Source organism: Eumetopias jubatus, unplaced genomic scaffold (genome assembly GCF_037043125.1).
Source record: "Eumetopias jubatus isolate StellerSeaLion01/CBP00866 unplaced genomic scaffold, mEumJub1_p1.0 scaffold_14, whole genome shotgun sequence".
In the NCBI taxonomy this organism is placed as follows: Eukaryota; Metazoa; Chordata; class Mammalia; order Carnivora; family Otariidae; genus Eumetopias; species Eumetopias jubatus.
The window spans coordinates 32,773,552-32,791,878 of record NW_028274820.1 but is presented as its reverse complement, the minus strand read 5'-3'; the positions used below and the strand labels follow the sequence as shown (position 1 = coordinate 32,791,878).

Sequence of the window (18,327 nt, the reverse complement as noted above, 5' to 3'; positions counted from 1 at the left end):
AATCAAAACTACAATGATACCACGTCACACCAGTCAGAATGGCTAAAATTAACAAGTTGGGAAATAAGAGATGTTGGCGAGGATGTGGAGAAAGGGGAACCCTCCTACACTGGTGGTGGGAATGCAAGCCGGTGCAGCCATTCTAAAAAACAGTATGGAGGTTCCTCAAAAAGTTGAAAATAGAGCTACCCCAAGACCCAGCAATTGCAGTACAAGGGATTTACCCCAAAGATACAAATGGAGTGATCCAAAGGGGCACCTGCACCCCCGTGTTTATAGCAGCAATGTCCACAATAGCCAAACTATGGAAAGAGTCCAGATGTCCAACAACAGATGAATGGATAAAGAAGATATGGAATATAAAATATATACAATGGAATATTACTCAGCCATCTAAAAAAATGAAATCTTGTCATTTGCAACAATGTGGATTGAACTAGAGGGTATTATGCTAAATGAAATAAGTCAATCAGAGAGAGGCAATTATCATATGATCTCACTCATATGTGGAATTTAAGAAACAGAACAGGATCACAGGGGAAGAGAGAAAAATAAAACAAGAGGAAATCAGAGAGGGATACAAACCATAAGAGACTCTTAATCATAGGAAACAAACTGAGGGTTGCTAGAGAGGAGGTGGGAGGAGGGATGGAGTAACTGGGTGATGAGCATTAAGGAGGGCACGTGATATAATGAGCACTGGGTGTTACATAAGACTGATGAATCACTGACCTCTACCTCTGAAACTAATAATACACTAAATGTTAATTAACTGAATTTAAATTTTAAAAAATAAGTAAATAAAACTTTGTTCATACCCTCAAAAAATAAAAGTTTTAAGCTAAGGAAATCAGTTTTATAAATAAAATATTAGGTAATGATAGAAATTATAACATAATTACATACATCTGAAATATTTCATTTTTTCTGTAAATAGGTAATTATAATACCACATTGTATCTGTCTGCTGTAGCATTTTTTTTAAAGATTTTATTTACTTGACAGAGAGAGAGTGCGAGAGAGCACAAGCAGGGGAACTGGAAGGCAGGGGAGAGGGAGAGGCAGGCTCCTCGAGGAGCAAGGAGCCCAGATGTGGGGTTCAATCCCAGGACCCTGGGATCATGACCCGAGCCGAAGGCAGATACTCTACCGAATGAGCCACCCAGGTGCCCCTGTCTGCTGTAGAATTTGTCAATCTTTTGACTTTTTCAAGAAAAATGAAGGAACAGTTTGCACAATGGGAGGCAAATGTCAGATCCCTTTTCTGCCACTGTCATATAAATTTTTATTTGTTAAGTTATATGAATGAATAACTCATAAAACATTAAATGAGATATTGTTTAAATTGTTTTGACTGTAAGCAGCTGAGGTAAAATTACATTACTGCCTCCTGTAAAAAAAAAAAAAAAAAGAAAGAAATGCTAACACAGAAATGTGATAGGAATAGAAGTTGCACGAGGAAGAAGAAGAGAATACAAGGCTGAAGAGACAGGCAAAGGTCAAATTTAGACCACTGCTAAGAAACCGGGATTTATTCTAGACCACAAAGAACCATTTAAGAATTTTAACCAAAGGTGAGATAACCATCAAATTTAAATTTTAAAGCCATAGACTGATAGTCATAGACTATGTATTTAAATACATACTAGCTATAAAAAAATACATTATTTTTTTTACAAATCTTTATGTGCATATAAATCCATTACAACAGATATGGAAGGACAGAATATACCAAACTAGTAAGAGTGATTAATTCTGGGGCAAGAAATGGAAATTGTATTATTTGCAATGTTTTCCTTTTTCTCCAAGTAGAATATATTCATATACATCTAGTAAAAGTAAAAATTAATTAAAACTAGAAATAAAATAAGGGCGCCTGGGTGGCTCAGTCAGTTAAGCGTCTGCCTTCGGCTCAGGTCATGATCCCAGGGTCCTAGGATCGAGCCCCGCATCGGGCTCTCTGCTCAGAGGGGAGCCTGCTTCTCCCTCTGCCCCTCCCCCTGCTCATGCTTTCTCTCTTGCTCGCTTGCTCTCAGATAAATAAAATCTTTTAAAAAATAAAATAAAATGAAATGAAATAAAAATAGACTTCTTAAAAATCAGCATACATAAAATTCTTATTTAGCTTACTCTCACCTTATGAAAAAGGAAATTCTTAACATTTATTTTTTAAACTCAAGCAAAGGCTTAACACCTCAAGACACAAGAAAGTAGTTTGAAAACCTGTAAATTTCCGGGGGGGTGATCAAACATCCTTCATGTATTACATCAAAGACAAAAACTCGGCCTCGACAAAGCACTGCAATGTGAGTTGGGGAATGTCCTTCACTCTCTGGAAAAAGAAACAGAAACACAAACTCAATCTCTCAAAGTTAAACAAGAGTAAAACTGCATATTTACATCCAATAGAAGAAAATAATCCTTGCTGCAATACTTGACATATACTCATCAAATATATCCTATGAACAATAAGGTCATAAACTTTCAATTATGATATAAATATACACTCTTGAAAACTGTCCATGTGAAACATCCAAAATCCATGGAGTTTCAAGTATTTGTATGCCTTGAGACTCCTATAAATCCCAAACTACTGCAGGGCTTTCTAGTTTATTCATGGATAGCAATGACAAGGGGAAAAGGGTACCAAGGAATCCCAGAGAAGAGCTTTTCGAATTACTAAGTTTCTCTTTGGGTTTATTTCATTGTTGACTGTTCATCAGATAATTTAACTGCAGTAATATCTAGCGATGGTTTCTAAATAAAATAGTTTTCATTTGAGGGGCACCTGGGTTGCTCAGTCGGTTAGGCGGCTGCCTTTGGCTCAGGTCATGATCCCAGGGTCCTGGGATGGAGCCCCGCACTGCGCTCCCTGCTCAGCGGAGAGCCTGCTTTTCCTTCTCCCTCTGCCTGCCACTTTGCCTACTTGTGCTCTCTGTCAAATAAATAAAATCTTTTTTTTAAAAAAAAGATAGTTTTCAGTTGAGAAAGGGCACTGTTTGCCTGAGTGGCAAGGAGAATGAGTGGCAAGGAAATCTAGTTTTATTTAAGGCTCTAATGATACCTGGTAAGCCACTGGTAACTTATTCTATGATTCTTGGGCATGCCTTAACTCCCCAAGAACTACTACTTTGCTGTAAATCTCAGACTATTCTGATTTAGCCTCATTTTTCAATTATTATTCCCTTTAACAAAGGGCTTCCTATATGATCCCTGCTCCTTCCCTCTAAGAAAAAAGAAAAAGAGAAGACATATACTACCAATGGAAGGAAATTTACTGGTTGATATCATGTACAAGGAACTGTGGTAAAGGCTTTGCACACATTATCTCATAAAATCCATCAACTATAAGGAAACACCATCTCCTGACAGCACTTTTTTTCTCTAATATCCTATCTCCTCAAGTCCTAGGAGGTGTGGTATGTATTTTCCTTGTCTTTCATGGCTATTTCCAAAACATTTCTTCTCTTTCTCCTTCAAAAACCTCCGTATCTTTTTACATTTAATACTACTACTTTTTTTTCTTTTTGCTGTCATTATACTGACCAGGTCTTAACAGGTCTGGTGACCAGAAGTCTGAAATGTGTCTCAGTAGGCTAAAATGAAAGTGTCAGCAGCTCTGTCCCTTCTGGAGGCTCTAGGGCAGAATCAATTTCCTTCACTTTTCCAGCTTCTAGAGGCTACCCACAGTCCTGAACTCAGGACTCTCCTCTTCCATTCGAAAGCCATCAAGGGAGGTTCACGACTTTCCATCAATTTGCTGCCATTAATTTGGTTCTCTCTATGCCTCTCTCTTCACTTATAAGAACCCTCATGATTACTTTGTACCCACATGAATAACCCAGAATAATCTTCCCATGTTTAGGTCAACTGATTAACAGCCTTAATTTCATCTGCAAACTTAACTGCCCTTTACCATGTAACCTAAAACATTCAATAGGTTCCAAGGATTAGAAAGTGAACATCTCTGGGGGGTGGGGAGGCATTATTTCGCCTAACAGATAGGCTAGTAAATTTAGTGATGGAAAAAATGCTTTACATTTGTTGAGAATAAGAGTTCATTAGATGAGAATAAGGAAGGAGAAAGGCATGAAACAGTATCTCTGAAAGTGAGAGAATAACATGACAAAACAATATGGCAAGGTCATGCTGTGGATCCATTTGAGGTTTGAGAAAACTAAATGAGGTTTTCTGGTTTTCTCAGGCCAAGTAAAATTGCTAGGGTAGGTATCTTTAATATGTAGAGGCAAGAGAGAAGATGAAAATTAAACCATGATAAGGTGTGGGTAGAGTGATGAGGGAGCAAGTGGGCAAAGATTTGAATGTGTATGCGAAGGAGTGATGATAGTGAAGGAGCACAGAAAGAAGTACAGATTGGGGGTGGAGGAGGGAGGAATGGAACTGTGAAGAACTGTAGCATAACTCAATTTAAGTCACAGTGTGTTCAAAGAAATAGCTAAGGTAGACTACTAAAGGAAGCGAGTTATGAAGAGAACGTGGAGATCAGAATGAGATGCTTATAATTTCTATGTTAGAGGACATGGAGTTTTTTATAATAACAAGTTCTAGGGCATGACCACAGGAGTGTGTGGTTGCTTGAGAAGGAGTGGAGGTACAGATTACTAGAGGAAAAAAGTGAAGGAAAGGAGAGGTCATGGATCATCTACAACTGGAAGCTAAAGTCATCGAGAATGTGAATGGGGGGTGGGTGGTGGCCGCCTGGGTGACTCAGTTGGTTAAGCCTCTGCCTTAGGCTCAGATCATGATCCCAGGGTCCTGGGATTGAGCCCTGCATCAGGCTCCCTGCTCGGCAGGGAGCCTGCTTCTCCCTCTCCCTCTGCTGCTCCCCCTGCTTGTGCTCGCTCACTCTCGCTCTGTCAAATAAATAAATAAAATCTTAAAAAAAAAAAAAAGAATGTGAAGGAGGTAGTGATGAAAAGAAAGATAGTGAGACTGGTGATAAAGCAATGGGGGAATTCTACCTCAGAAACTAATAATACAGTATATGTTAATTAAATTGAATTTCAATTTAAAAAAAAATTTTTTTTAAGAAATAAAGGAAAAAAACCCCACTACAACAAAGACAAGCACTGGTGACATAACCTGATAGCTTTCTTTTTTTCAAGAGCTCCAACTGTAAGGAAGAAACGAAAGGGGCAGGGGCGACCGGAAATAAAAAGGACACCAACATCTCCTACATACCCTTTAGTACCACAGTATGAGAAAAAATATACCCACTTCAGATGGTTATAGGGAATGCAGTAAGCTCAGAGAATAGCCAGCTTCAGTAATAGTACCTTTCACAGGGAAACAGGAACTCTCAGAGAAAAGGTTGAGGATATAAAGGATTTTGCTGACCATGAGCTCCAGAAACTATAGCAGAAGAGTCTGGGAAACGGAGGGGGGTGGGTCACAGTAGTGGGAAACTTGGATCAAATTAGGCTACGCACAAATCCCTGAATCTAGATAATGAGAGAGGACCTGAGAGGTTGAACTGCTCAGGCAAAATGAGGTTAACAGGGTAAAAGGCAGGACTGAATTAGTCTTAATGGTCTCTAAGTGGGTAAGTCAAATAAAAATAGTTTTAAGTACTGCCTCCTTAATGACATTATCCTCTTAGCCAGAGAGGCTTACAGGCTGCCTTCACATGCATTATCTCTTCAATTTTCTCCGTTCGAAGATAGATACCATGGCCCAGCATTTTAATTTCTTCCTTGCAAAACCCTTGAATCCTTCACTCTCTCCCTCTATGCCTGCCTGATTGTTGCTGAAGGAAAAAACAACATACCGTCTAATCTAACTTTAAATTCATAAACCCACCATTTCAAATGGGCACTCAACACTCATCAGCTACCCTGCATTCCCCTAGCACATCTGCTTCTCCCACTTTCCAAAATGACTAGTATTTTATTTTTTTTTAAAAAGATTTTACTTATTTATTTATTTTGAAAGAGAAAAAGAGAAAGCAAGCTCGGGGAAGGGTAGAGGGAGAGAGAGAAAATCTCAAGCAGACTCCATGTTGAGCGTGGAGCCCAACGTGGGGCTCCACCCCACGACCCTGATCATGACCTGAGCCCGAAATCAAGAGTCAGATGCTTAATCAACAGAGCCACCCAGGCACCCTCCCAAAATGACTAGTATTTTAAACCTTCTTTCTCCTCTAATCTTCTACCCCAGCTAATGACCTCAGTTCTCATTTCACCAAGGAAAACACAAAGAATACATAGACCTCCTCACCTTCCCACAACAAAATTGGCCCATCGATTTGCATCTAGATGCACTTTCTGCATTCCTTCTCATCCTTGCTCCTGTCAAAGACCAGCCCTCCACCGTTTCTACTCCTGACCCTCTCAGCTCTTATCTTTTCAATGACTTTGGCTGTTTATTCTTTCCCCTGAAAGATTATTTTTCTTTCTCTCCTGTCATTCCTATGTTATAGTATCACTCATTTTTTTTAATTAAATGAAGTCCCTCCCACTGCACATCAAAACTTTTTCCGTAAGCATTATTTCCAAATGTTGTCACTAACTAGTTGGTTTGCTTTCACCTCCTCCAGTTGATCTCCCTTCCCCAACTTGCACTGAGACTGCTCTTGTCAGGGCAGGCTCTGTCCACATCATGTCGATAAATACAATGGTCACTTTTAATTTTTATCTGATTTGGCTTCTGGAACATGTGACACAACACTTCCTTCTCTTGGCTTCTGGGAGACCACTGCCCTTCCTTTCTTCCCACCTTGGTCTCTTTTCTGTGTTCTCCTCTTCAGGAGGTATTCACCAAATACCCTATTTAACTGTGGTAAGATTTGGTACTGGTTCCCCTGATAATCTTCATCTGTATGTGTTACAAAAGTAACTTTAGCTACTCTTATGCCTTTAAAAATGTTTTCTATGCCTACTAATGGTGATTCTTAAATCTCTATATGAAGTACTGAAATCTCTGCTGAACTCCCAACTTTGTACCCAACTGCCTACCTGCATTTCCACTTCAGATGTCTAAAAGGCATCTTAAATTCAACATAGCCTAAGGGACCTCTTAATTTCCTCCCTAAATATTTCCTCCCAGAGTTTCCCACCTCATGAACCAACACAGCTCTCTATCCCATTATTCAAGCCAAATATGTTGAAGTCATCTCTGATTCTCCTTTTTCTCTCTCATCTCACAACCAATCTATGAATAATTCTACTAAATCCAAATCCAAAATATATAAAGAATCTAACAACTTTTTACCAGCTTCATGCTATCACCCTAGTTACGAGTCATTATTATGGCTCTCTTGGACTACTGAAACAATTTTCTAACGGATATCCCTGCTTCTACCCTGGTATGTTCCTAAAAATTTTAGTCCTCAAATGGCAGATAGAATCATCTTTTTAAAACATAAATCTGATCACACCACTTTCTCAAAACTCATTATCTATTCACATTTTAAATAAAAGCCATACACCTTAGTTGGCTTACAAAGTACTATATGATCTGGCCTCTAGCCAACACTCCAAGAGTCCCCTCTGTCTCCTGCCTGCTCTGCTCCATCCATAACTCCCCTGCAAACATGCCAAGTTTATTCATGCCTAGGGGATTCCCTCAACACATAAAACAACAAACTGAACCAAATGAAAACAAAAATAAAAAGCCAAAAAACTGCTGGATCATCGTATCATTCACATCCTCAGGTTTTCCCTGACTACCTAATCTAAAATAGCCATCCAGTTACTCGTGTTATTTGAATTCTCTATACAGTATTTATCAGTAACTCTGTTATTTTTTTGTTTACTTATTCCCTCAGCTTTGTCCCTATCTACACCTCTTCACATGGTCTTAAGTACAAGAATATAGTAACCATACTAACCATGACTAACCAATATACTAACCAGCTTAAAGGACTGCATTAGGAGACACATTATTAAATTAATGAATCTACATTTTACACGCTGTAACATAAAGGATTAGCTTATCTAAGGACCTATGAAGTGATAAAGATTAAACTGAAAACCAGGTCTATTGATATTAGATCCTAAATGACAGGCATCTTTCTCTCTTTGCTAACTGCTATTCTCCATTTTCTCCTGTTCATCTTTTCCATTCATATTTGGGCATTAAACTTTATGCCATAAATAAGCAGGCCTTTCACTTGCAACATCAAGATAAATGTGAGTGGGCTTGAGGACATTAAATATCTCAAGCATCTAATGAGGTTTACAAAGATGAGTTCTACATGAAAGTAAACTCAAACTCCCCACACTACAAGCAAAACTGGCTAGAGAAATTTTACTTTTAAATGAAGAAAAATATCTTTCCCTAATTACATTCCACAGTAACTATAAACTACATTATTAAATTTATAAAAAAGAAAAAGATCCTGAAATAACTGAAAACCAGCACTTACAAAAGAATTTTCCATTTTAAGATATGCTAGTACACCAAGCAGAATTTGTCATTAAGCTGACAGTAAAAACAGGAATTTTGATGAGTCATTCTGAACTCCTACACCTTCAAGAAGACTGATAGCAAGCTCTCACCTCATATGCCTGGTGGTGAAAGGGAGGGCATACTCACAAAGAGAAATGGGGTATGATAAGCACAGACAAGCACACTCAAAAAGAGAATTCAAAGAGGGCAAAGACAGACAAATCCAGATCCTATGCTCCAGATTTCCTAATACTGATTAATAATGCTCTTTAGAACTTAAACTCTCAAATCACACAAGGTAAGCATCAGGTTTTGTACAGAATAATTTAAGACCAGTTTATAAAATCCATTCCCATAAATTATTTCTGACTAATCACAATGACTAAAAGGTTCACAGAAAGCCTGATTAGTCAAAATCCAGTAAAGAAATATTCAAAATAGTATGTTCCATAGTGTCATAGAAACTGCAGCAAAACTACCCAAATCCCAATGCCTTTACCAAAACAAACAAACAAACAAAAAACACCACACCCATGTTTTCTACTTACCAGTCCTAAAATAACTCGTAATTGAATCTCTAGTAATTCCTGGAATCCTGCACGTGGAAAACAGCATTCGGAATTGATTCATATCCAGAGGACTATTTCCAGATTTATCAACAGGCACTTTTTCTCTATTAAAACAAACGAAAAAAAAGTATTTTGATCAAGTCATTATAAAACTTATAAACCAAGTAGTATCAACTGTAGTATCCTCACATAAATAAATTAAGCTTCTCAACATGTTGCCACTTCAAACTTTGGGTGAATCTGTTACTAAATTCACATAACTGTCCTTACTTTCTTAATAGCTGCCAGTAGTTCAAGTTATGCCAAAGACTTATACTTCCTCTTTCCAACTGAGTGCCTTCCTTTGGAGGCCAGTAGTGTTCAATATGGGCTGCAGGACCAGCAAAATTGACATTCAGTTGCGATGGTAAGCGAACATCCAGATAGGCACAATTCAGCCACCATTCTTCCAGCTAAAAGAAATTAAGAATATCAACCTAATGCTATTGAGAATACTTGAATGTGTAACTGCAAGGAAAAAAAAAGCTGTATTTGTTCTTTTCTCTTTACTCTTTAACACTTAAAAACATGTTTTCTTACCCACATCCATTGTATACTAACAACGGATTTTATTATACATAAATCTTACCTCAGTAAGTTTGTTCTGAAAGCAAAAAAATTAAGAAATAAAAACATGTTTTCTTGTTTTAAATCATCATAGATATTGAAAAATGCTATTGTGATCATTTCTTTTTTTTGGAACTACAGGATCTTAAATACTATTCAGCTTAACTACACTATCAAAAACAGGCAACAAGAAAGCACTGAAAAGGCATCTTTTCAGACGGATCATACTGGAGTCACAAATACCAAACTAAGTACTTAGGTGTGTTTTCCCAGAGCACCTTGGGTAAATATAAAACAAATCCTCACTTAATTTTAACAACTATTAAGGCATTCGCAATTATCCTTTTCCAAGCAAAAACTGAAATACTAAGTCAAAAATATAAAACCTTTTCAGTACACTTAAAACTAATTTAGATTTTTCAGAGCCAGAGCTTTATGTGTCCCTCTTTTACAACATGCAATTGAATTTCATGCGTAAGTAAGCAGATCTCAAACTATCTGGAGTTATTTTTTAAGAAACTGATGTTATAAACTATAATCAATCGTTCAGAAAAAGAAATAAGCAAAAGGATACAGACTTCTTTACCTTTACCCTGATTTAATTAAAATCACTCAAGTCTCAAGATTGAGAATAAGGGAATCTGGAAGTATAAAATTTTATTATTCCATCATAGGTATCAATGACTAATGGAAAGATCAGCTTCCTTTTTATTTCTAAAACTTAAAGATAGCTACTCCTGATTTCTAGATTAAGGCAATGTTTTTTAATTACAAAAACTTATCCTCTGGTTCATACTACAGAAGTAATTAAGCTGAAGAAGTCAAAGATTCCCTGTAGGAAATTATTGAGTGCCTCAGTAATTATTATACCAACATCTCCCCTTCAATCTATCTAACTAAAACACATAATACTCGTAACCATTCTCCACTCCAATTTTGTAATGGCCCTTTCTCTCCCATATGATGTTTAAATATTTGTATGCCACCTACGTGGTAGGTCTATTTTTAGTGTCTGGAGTTTTTTCAGGCTGGGATTACCTGAACAAAATGTTTCTCACAAGCAAGGTCTACAGATTACCTCCATCAGAACTACATGGGACAGCTGTTAAAATAAGGGTTTCTGGGCCCCCATTCAGAATCACTGATCCCAGGAAACCTGTATTTTGACAAGTTCCCCATATAAGAAAAGAGCTCACACACAACATTCAAAACTCCCTAGAGTTAAACAATTCATTAAGTCTTTTAGATGACTATAACAATGACTGAAAGGCCATTTACACTAATAATTTTAAAATAAAAGCTATTCACATTTTTATTTTTCATTCTTTAGGTATCATCAATTTTCTAATTCTAGGTACAATAACATAAATACCCAATTTCTTTTTCCTTTTGCCCTTTCAAGTAATTTCTGGTGCAGTTTTCTTCCAATACCATCTTGAAATTTTTGGACAGTTTCTTTAGTTCTTTTGTATTCTTCTTTATTTGCAAACGGCTTTACTATAAGGAAAAAAATATGCGTTAAAATATTTAGACATCAAGTACCACAAACTCACCTCCACTATTACACAAATAATGTAGACTCAATTATGTAAAACAATTATGTATGCATTAATTACCATAGCAGTCCAATAAATCATAGTTTACAACATGAAAATGACTGAAAAGCAACCTAGCAAAATGCTGTAAAAAAAATTAAACAGTGGATACTATGTAATCTGATAACCATTAAAATCATTCTGGATGATGACAGTTAAAATGATAAAGACAGGACTATCCTCTAGCTATTGGTCCAACAGAGAAGTAAATCCTGTTTAGCAATGAATAAGAGAAATTAGAGCTTGTTTCCAACTAATGTTCAAGCAGAGCCTTGAACATCACGTATGTAAATGCAATACGTATGTAAATTTAAGTATAAAGCCTGTCCAGAATCAATAATGGTTTCCTTCCCCAAAAAAGGAGGGAGGGGATAGGGGTTTCTAGTCCATGAAAATGAAAACCAACTGTTCTGAAAATTAAGCTACAGACAAAAGTCAATTAGTAATCAAAGGACATTAATATCTTCCTTCTGCTTTATTTTGTCTCTTCAAAGTACTATCTTAAAGTCAATTTAAATAGCTGTATTTAGAAAAACTACAAGCGAAATGAATAATAAAATACAGCAAATAATCAGTAAAGTTTTTAAAAAAGAAACTAGAATTCCCAGATAAAAGTAAATGAGGAAAAAAAGGAAGAAATTTTAAAAATATCAGAGGACTTTCATTTAAACTAAGTGAACTAAATGCATACATTTATCTCTAATCCTTCTAGAAGCTCACTAAAATGACAGTAATTAAAAAGGAATAAATCTATAAGGACAAAGAATGTGAAAGGAGAGGGCAGCAGACCAGTTAAGCTAACATTTCACACATTAGAAAACAGATGAGAAAATGGTAACTGAATTTGCAGAATGGAGAAAGTTAATATCTAAAGCCTGGAGAGTGGAAGGTAAGAAAAGACAAGGTAGGGTTAAGTGCAAACCAGGAAGCAAGCCAATGCCTGCAGTAGAATCCCAGAAAGGTTAAAAAATTCAAGGCAAATGGACTTCCAAAGGGGCAAAGAGAGACTGAAAACGGGTTGCTTAAAAGTGTTCAGAAGCAGCAGAAAACAGTCCCATCCACACCCACACCTGTAGATCTTTCTCCACTCTGGAAAGCCAGGCAACTTCCTACCAACACGAGTAGAAATCTAGAGTTCTACTCTTAGGACAAATTGAACCAGAGAAGCAGCATAAATAGATCCTAACCCATATTGAAAAAAGGAGAGATTATAATCAAAGTGTACACCCAGAACAATAAGCCTTCCAGCCTCCTTCCCCTAGTTAGCTCCAAAACACTAGATACCAGGGTCACACCTTCTAAATAAAAGAGGACTCTTCTCTGGGGAAATGGATCAGTCCAAGAGAAGTATGACTGATATCTGGGCATGCTCCGGTGGAACTGCTAGATCTCTGCAACAAGGCTCACTAGAAGGCCCACTGGTCACCAAGCCCCTACCCATGCACACAGAACTCTCAATCAGCTTTTTAGGGCCTTTTAAAAATGAATGACTAATGATTGTCAGATATGTGAGGAAAGCCTCTCACATGAGAATCAAAGAGCAGAATAAGCAAAAACAGGATTGGTGACACCCAACCATAAATAAACCAGAAAGGAAAAGGCACTAATAATGAGGGAAATAATTTTTTAATCAAAGGCTTAGTCCAGAACACCCCAGATCCAATTAACAGGAGTTCCAGAAAGAGAGGGCAAAGAAAGGAGGAGAAAACTATCCAAGAAAAGGTATTTTGAAAATTTCCTAAAATTACATGAATTTTTTTAAACTTCAAAGAATCTACTGTATATTCAGAGAAATAAATGAAAAAATCTATACACTAAGGGACATCAAGAAGTTCAGAATGGTAGGGATAAAGAAAAAGGTTTCCAAATATATCCAGAGTGTAAAAAACAAGTCACAAATAAAGGATCACACAGAATGGCATCTCAGGAGGAACAAACAGTACCTTCAAAACTCTTAAGAAAAATCATTTCCAACCCAGAATATTTTATACTCAACCAAAAAATCAAGTATGGGGGTAGAATAAAATTTTAAGTCTTACATTCTTTCCTTTCCAGAAACACTTTTTCTCAAGTAGCTACTGAAGATGCACTTCACAAAAAAAGTGAAAAGAGGAAGAAAAACAAAGACAGGAACCAGGGAATCCAACACAGGAGAGAGAAGTAAAAAGAACTGCCAGAGATGGGAGAAGGAAAGCTCCAAGGTAACAGCTGTCCAGCCAACTCAAGAAAAGTAAACACTAATTGGAGCAAAAGGGGAGAGGGCTCCAGGAGGGATGTCTCCAAGAAATGAAACTGAGAGAATAGCTTACGTATATAATGTATAGGTACTTATCTACATACATATTATATATCATGTATATAATGTAGTCAGGAATTTTCAGTGTATTGAAGTATTTGGGAGTGAATTACTTAAGGATACAAAGCAAAATAAGCAAATGAAAAATGAGCAAAACAAAACAATGCCATAAAAAGGCATTCAAGGGGCACCTGGGTGGCTCAGTCGTTAAGCTTCGGCTCAGGTCATGACCCCAGGGTCCTGGGATCGAGCCCCGCATTGGGCTCCCTGCTCTGGGGGAAGCCTGCTTCTCCCTCTCCCACTCCCCCTGCTTGTGTTCCCTCTCTCGCTGTCTCTCTCTGTCAAATAAATAAATAAAATCTTTAAAGAAAAAAAAAGGCATTCAAAGTACACTGAATGGCTCTCTTGTGAATAACTGCATAACGATAAACCCTAGATGGTCAGGTAAATTAGCTCAGGTACATACTGATTTAAATCAGGTGAAACCTGGAATTAAATCAGGTGAGTACTAATTTAACCCAAATGGTGATTTTGTACAACTATACTGAAAGAATGAAAAGGAAAATGTGGGTATGTTGGATTGCCTATACGTTGGGTGTGAAGAGTGGGAAGGTTAAAGGTGTGAAAGAGCTAAATCCACATCTTCTTAGGAACAAATTTATAATAGCCACAACTAAAAAAACCTAAGAAATACTAGTATAAAAGTTTACTTCAAATCCGGAGATAAACAATACAAAAAAAAAAAAGAAAATATTTGTCTGAGGGCGTAGGATTGGGGTGGGGAGTGGAAAAAAAGGCAGAGGCCTACTACTTTTTATTATAAACCTAATAGCAGGTTTATTGGCTTTTTAAACTATGGAAAAATTAACTTGAGAGATAAAGACAGAAAAGTTCTGGACATTTTTAAATGCCTTTGTTTTTTTGGTGTTTTTTTGAGAGAGAGAGCACGAGCAGGTGGGGATGGAGGGGCAGAGGGAAGGGTAAGAGGGACAGAGAATCTTAAGAAGGATCCATGCCCAGCTCGGAGCCCAACACAGGGCTCGATCTCAGGACCCTGAGATCCTGACCTGAGACAAAATCAAGAGTTGGACACTCAACCGACGGAGCCACCCAGGCGCTCCAAGTTCTGGACATTTTAAGGATACTTTAATTATCATGAGCCTAAAGGAAAAAGCAATTAGACCTTCATCTACTTCTAATACTTTCAGTTTTCTAAATTGCTAATATTATTATATACTAGAAGATTACAAACATACCTGATTCAAGGTATTTTTTTAATGATTCTTCAAGTGAAGGAACAGGCAGAGATGGAAGAGAATCCTGGTACTGAAATGTTCGTTCTTCAGTTGATTTAGCCAACTGATTTTCCATGATGCAAGCACAACAGGAAGACTAAAGAAAAAAGCCCTGACAGTTTTAATATCATAAATATTCTTATATATGCTAGTTCTAATTCACTAAATCATTATTTAGGGACCACAGTATATCCAGAATTTGGTCCTAGCCCTGGAGGAAGAAACTTGTCGGAGAAAATCAATTAAAAAAAAAAAAAGCATTGACTCCAAGTGCTGGAATTCAAGGAGTCATCAGTGGAACTAGTGTAGTTTTGATTTACTGAGCACCCACTATTTGCCAAGTAGTACAACAGGTGTGAGAGAAGATATTTATCTAATCTTCATATTATCCCTGCCTTTTGACAGTCACCTCCAGTCTGCATATGAAGAAATCAAAACTCAAGAGATTAGCAACTTTCCTAAGGTCCAATCCACATCTCTTTCATCAAAATCTTCGCCCAACATTAAAGCTAAGTGAGAGTGGGTGAGGAATCTCTCGGTAGGTCTAAATGGGTAGGTAGAGTGCAGTTGTGAAGAAAAGTATGATGGGTGGAAAGAGAGAACTCTCTAGAATAAGAGCAGTTTAAGACTCTTCCAGCTGTAGAATATCACAGAATTCCTAAATCATGACAAGCTGCTGTAGCCTACTTATGCAGATGGTTTGAGACCTACACAGAACAGTTTCAAGTATCCCAAAGCAATCTTAAACATTTACCACAAATTTATTAATTTTCCTCAGAGAAATCAAACTAACCCAAAATGTGAATGCGGTACACAGATGTTAAATGGAAAATGAGATTTCTCAAATAAGCCTTTAAAAATTAAGTTATATATTATAATAGTAATTGAGAAATCAAGGAACATTAATAAGAATTACCTGCCTTTCACGGGCTGGGCCTCGATCAGAAGGACTTGGGCCCCCCACGAGCGGCGCCGGGGAGTGGGTCTTCCGAACGCCACATTTCCCGCGCCCCACCGCGGGGCGGGGATTCGGCGCTGGGCTCATTACCTGCCTTTCAAATACCACTTTTTAAATTAATAGCAAAGCCAAACAAAATATTCCACTCACAGAAGGTTACGCAATAAAACATTATCAAAAGCTAGGGTGTGGGGCGCCTGGGTGGCTCAGTTGGGCGGCTGCCTTCGGCTCGGGTCATGATCCTGGGGTCCTCGGATCGAGCCCCGCATCGGGCTCCCTGCTCAGCAGAGAGCCTGCTTCTCCCTCCCTCTCTGCCTGCCACTCTGCCTACTTGTGCTCTCTCTGTCAAATAAGTAAATAAAATCTTTAAAAAAAAAAAAAAGCTAGGGTATGGCAGAGGTTGTTATTGGTCAATATAAATTGTCTTCTTTTTTTCTTAACAGAATCCTGAGTTCCAACTGGTTTTAAAGCCACACAGCTTTATCTTTTCTACCCTGCCCTGGAGCTCAGCAGGACTTTGTAATGTGTCTCCTCCAGGTCATGCCAGGTCATTTGTATTCTCCCTGTGTTTTCTCTCCTCACTGCCTAACAGGTAGGACCAACTGAAGCAGCACCTTGCAACTGTTTATGGAAACCACGTATTGAGGTTGTCACAATCTTCCTACTAGCCCTAGCCTCCTCCCACTAGATGTATGAAAAAACACTTACTCATGTCATTGTATTTTGGGCTTTCATTGTCAGGGTAAAAGAGTTTAACCTATAACACTAAAATAAAGATTTAATCCAAAAGCAAGACACAACAAAGATCTCCTAATTCCTCAGCTTCTTCCCACATAATGACTTTGGCTGTACTTTATTTTGACCATCCATAAATATTAGTTTTAAACCCAATGGAAATACAGGTAAATACCAACTCCACCACTCTCTAGCCATGAGCTTCTGGGCAACTAACTTTTTTTTTTTTTTAATTTTTTTATTGTTATGTTAATCACCATATATTACATCATTAGTTTTTGTGGGCAACTAACTTTAACTGAATTTCCTTACCTATAGAGAGGATAATCATATAATCAGAAAGAGGTGTTATTAGGACTATTTTTAAATGCCTACAAAAACACATTATAAAAATAATCTAGTTGAGACAACCATATTATGCTAGGCAAAATTTCCAGGAATGGCTCCCATGATTCCACCCTTATACTCCCCAGAACCTGTGACTATAAGGAGATCAGCACTTCCATGATTGTGACCATGTTGTCTTATACAGCACAGGTAACCTTAAATAGATTATCCAGGTGGGTCTAATCACTGGAGCCCTCAGGAGAAAGCTTTCTCCAGCAGCGGGCTGTAGATGAGCCAGGGAGATTAAAAGCCTGAAAAGGAATGAAGGCACTGTCTGGATATGAAGATACAAGTGGTCTTACGGAAGTGAGAAAGCCCCCAACTGGAACCCAGTGAGGATATGGGGACCTCGGTCCTACAACTGCATGAAAATGAATTCTGCCAACAACCTCAACTAGCCTACAGGTGGATTCTTTCCCAAAGTCTCCAGAAAAGGACCCGAAACTACAGAAACCTTTATTTCAGTTTTGTGAGATGCTAAGCAGAGTATACAGCTAAATCGACCTGGACCTCAGATCTATAGAAGCTGTGAGATAACCAATTTGTGATTTTGTTTTTGAACTGTTAAGTTTGTAATAAATTGTCGTTGGCAACAAGATTCTAATACATATATATAGAAAAGATACCCTAATTCGTTGTATACCTCCCTACTACTACTACTTGATGGACTCTAGAAAACTGATACCAAGACTACCAATCCCATGCTTACTAGTCTTAACTCACCAAAAGGTACACACTGAAAATGTGAATTACCTGATTCGTTCAGGAAGGATTATTCTGAATTCTCTACCACGAAGATTAAATAATTCCAAAAGAACCTACATATGCATTAAGAAAATGATGCCACTGGAATTAATTACAGTAGGCTTCCTCGGGGCAATAAAATGTAAACCATGAAAATAAAATGGAAAACAGAATCAGGAAAGTAAGTAAAACATAGTATCACATACCGTTACACCAAGATGAACTGTTTAGGACTGCCAGGAGCTTGCTGCAACAATCCTGTTTTGAGAACACAGGGGTTTGAACTAGGCTGGTGACCGTGGAAAGGAAAAAACAAGCTTGACAACTGCAGGGGGTGCGGGGGATTTTAACAAAAACTGGTGGAAGACAAAAAATCTAGAGACTGGGAACCCCAAGACTTAAACTGTTGGGAATCACAGCAAACACGTACAAACTTCATCTGCTAAAAAGAGCTGGCTAACAATTACTGTAGGATTAACCAGGCTTCGGACAACCACACTCTCATCACACAAAGTGCCTCCCGGTGCCCGGTCTCAGGGCGACAAGGAGTTCAAAGCTCGGCTGGAGAAAACGGGGGTGCAGAGTGCGACGAGAGCTCAGCCTCCTCCCACCACACCAAGAGCAGCTCCGTACACTCAAGAAGCCAAGTGAGAGAAATCTAAATAAGCAGCGCTACGGACCAGCCCGGCGGCCCAACCTCCGACCCCCGCAGGCAACATGCCTGACAACACGA

At 38.0% G+C, this 18,327-nt stretch overlaps 1 protein-coding gene across 1 annotated transcript in view; it reads right to left on the bottom strand.

The window, feature by feature from the left end:
• Nucleotides 1-18,327, bottom strand: part of CROT (carnitine O-octanoyltransferase) — a 48,394-nt gene that overhangs the window by 29,787 nt on the left and 280 nt on the right. Inside the window, exons 2-7 of the mRNA XM_088018623.1 lie at nucleotides 17,801-17,854; nucleotides 14,732-14,867; nucleotides 10,957-11,081; nucleotides 9,249-9,430; nucleotides 8,958-9,082; nucleotides 2,224-2,332 (exon numbers count right to left, since the gene is read on the bottom strand). Of these exons, the coding sequence (XP_087874749.1) occupies nucleotides 2,224-2,332; nucleotides 8,958-9,082; nucleotides 9,249-9,430; nucleotides 10,957-11,081; nucleotides 14,732-14,846 (656 nt within the window). The 5' untranslated portion in view covers nucleotides 14,847-14,867; nucleotides 17,801-17,854. The remainder of the gene's footprint in view (nucleotides 1-2,223; nucleotides 2,333-8,957; nucleotides 9,083-9,248; nucleotides 9,431-10,956; nucleotides 11,082-14,731; nucleotides 14,868-17,800; nucleotides 17,855-18,327) is intronic.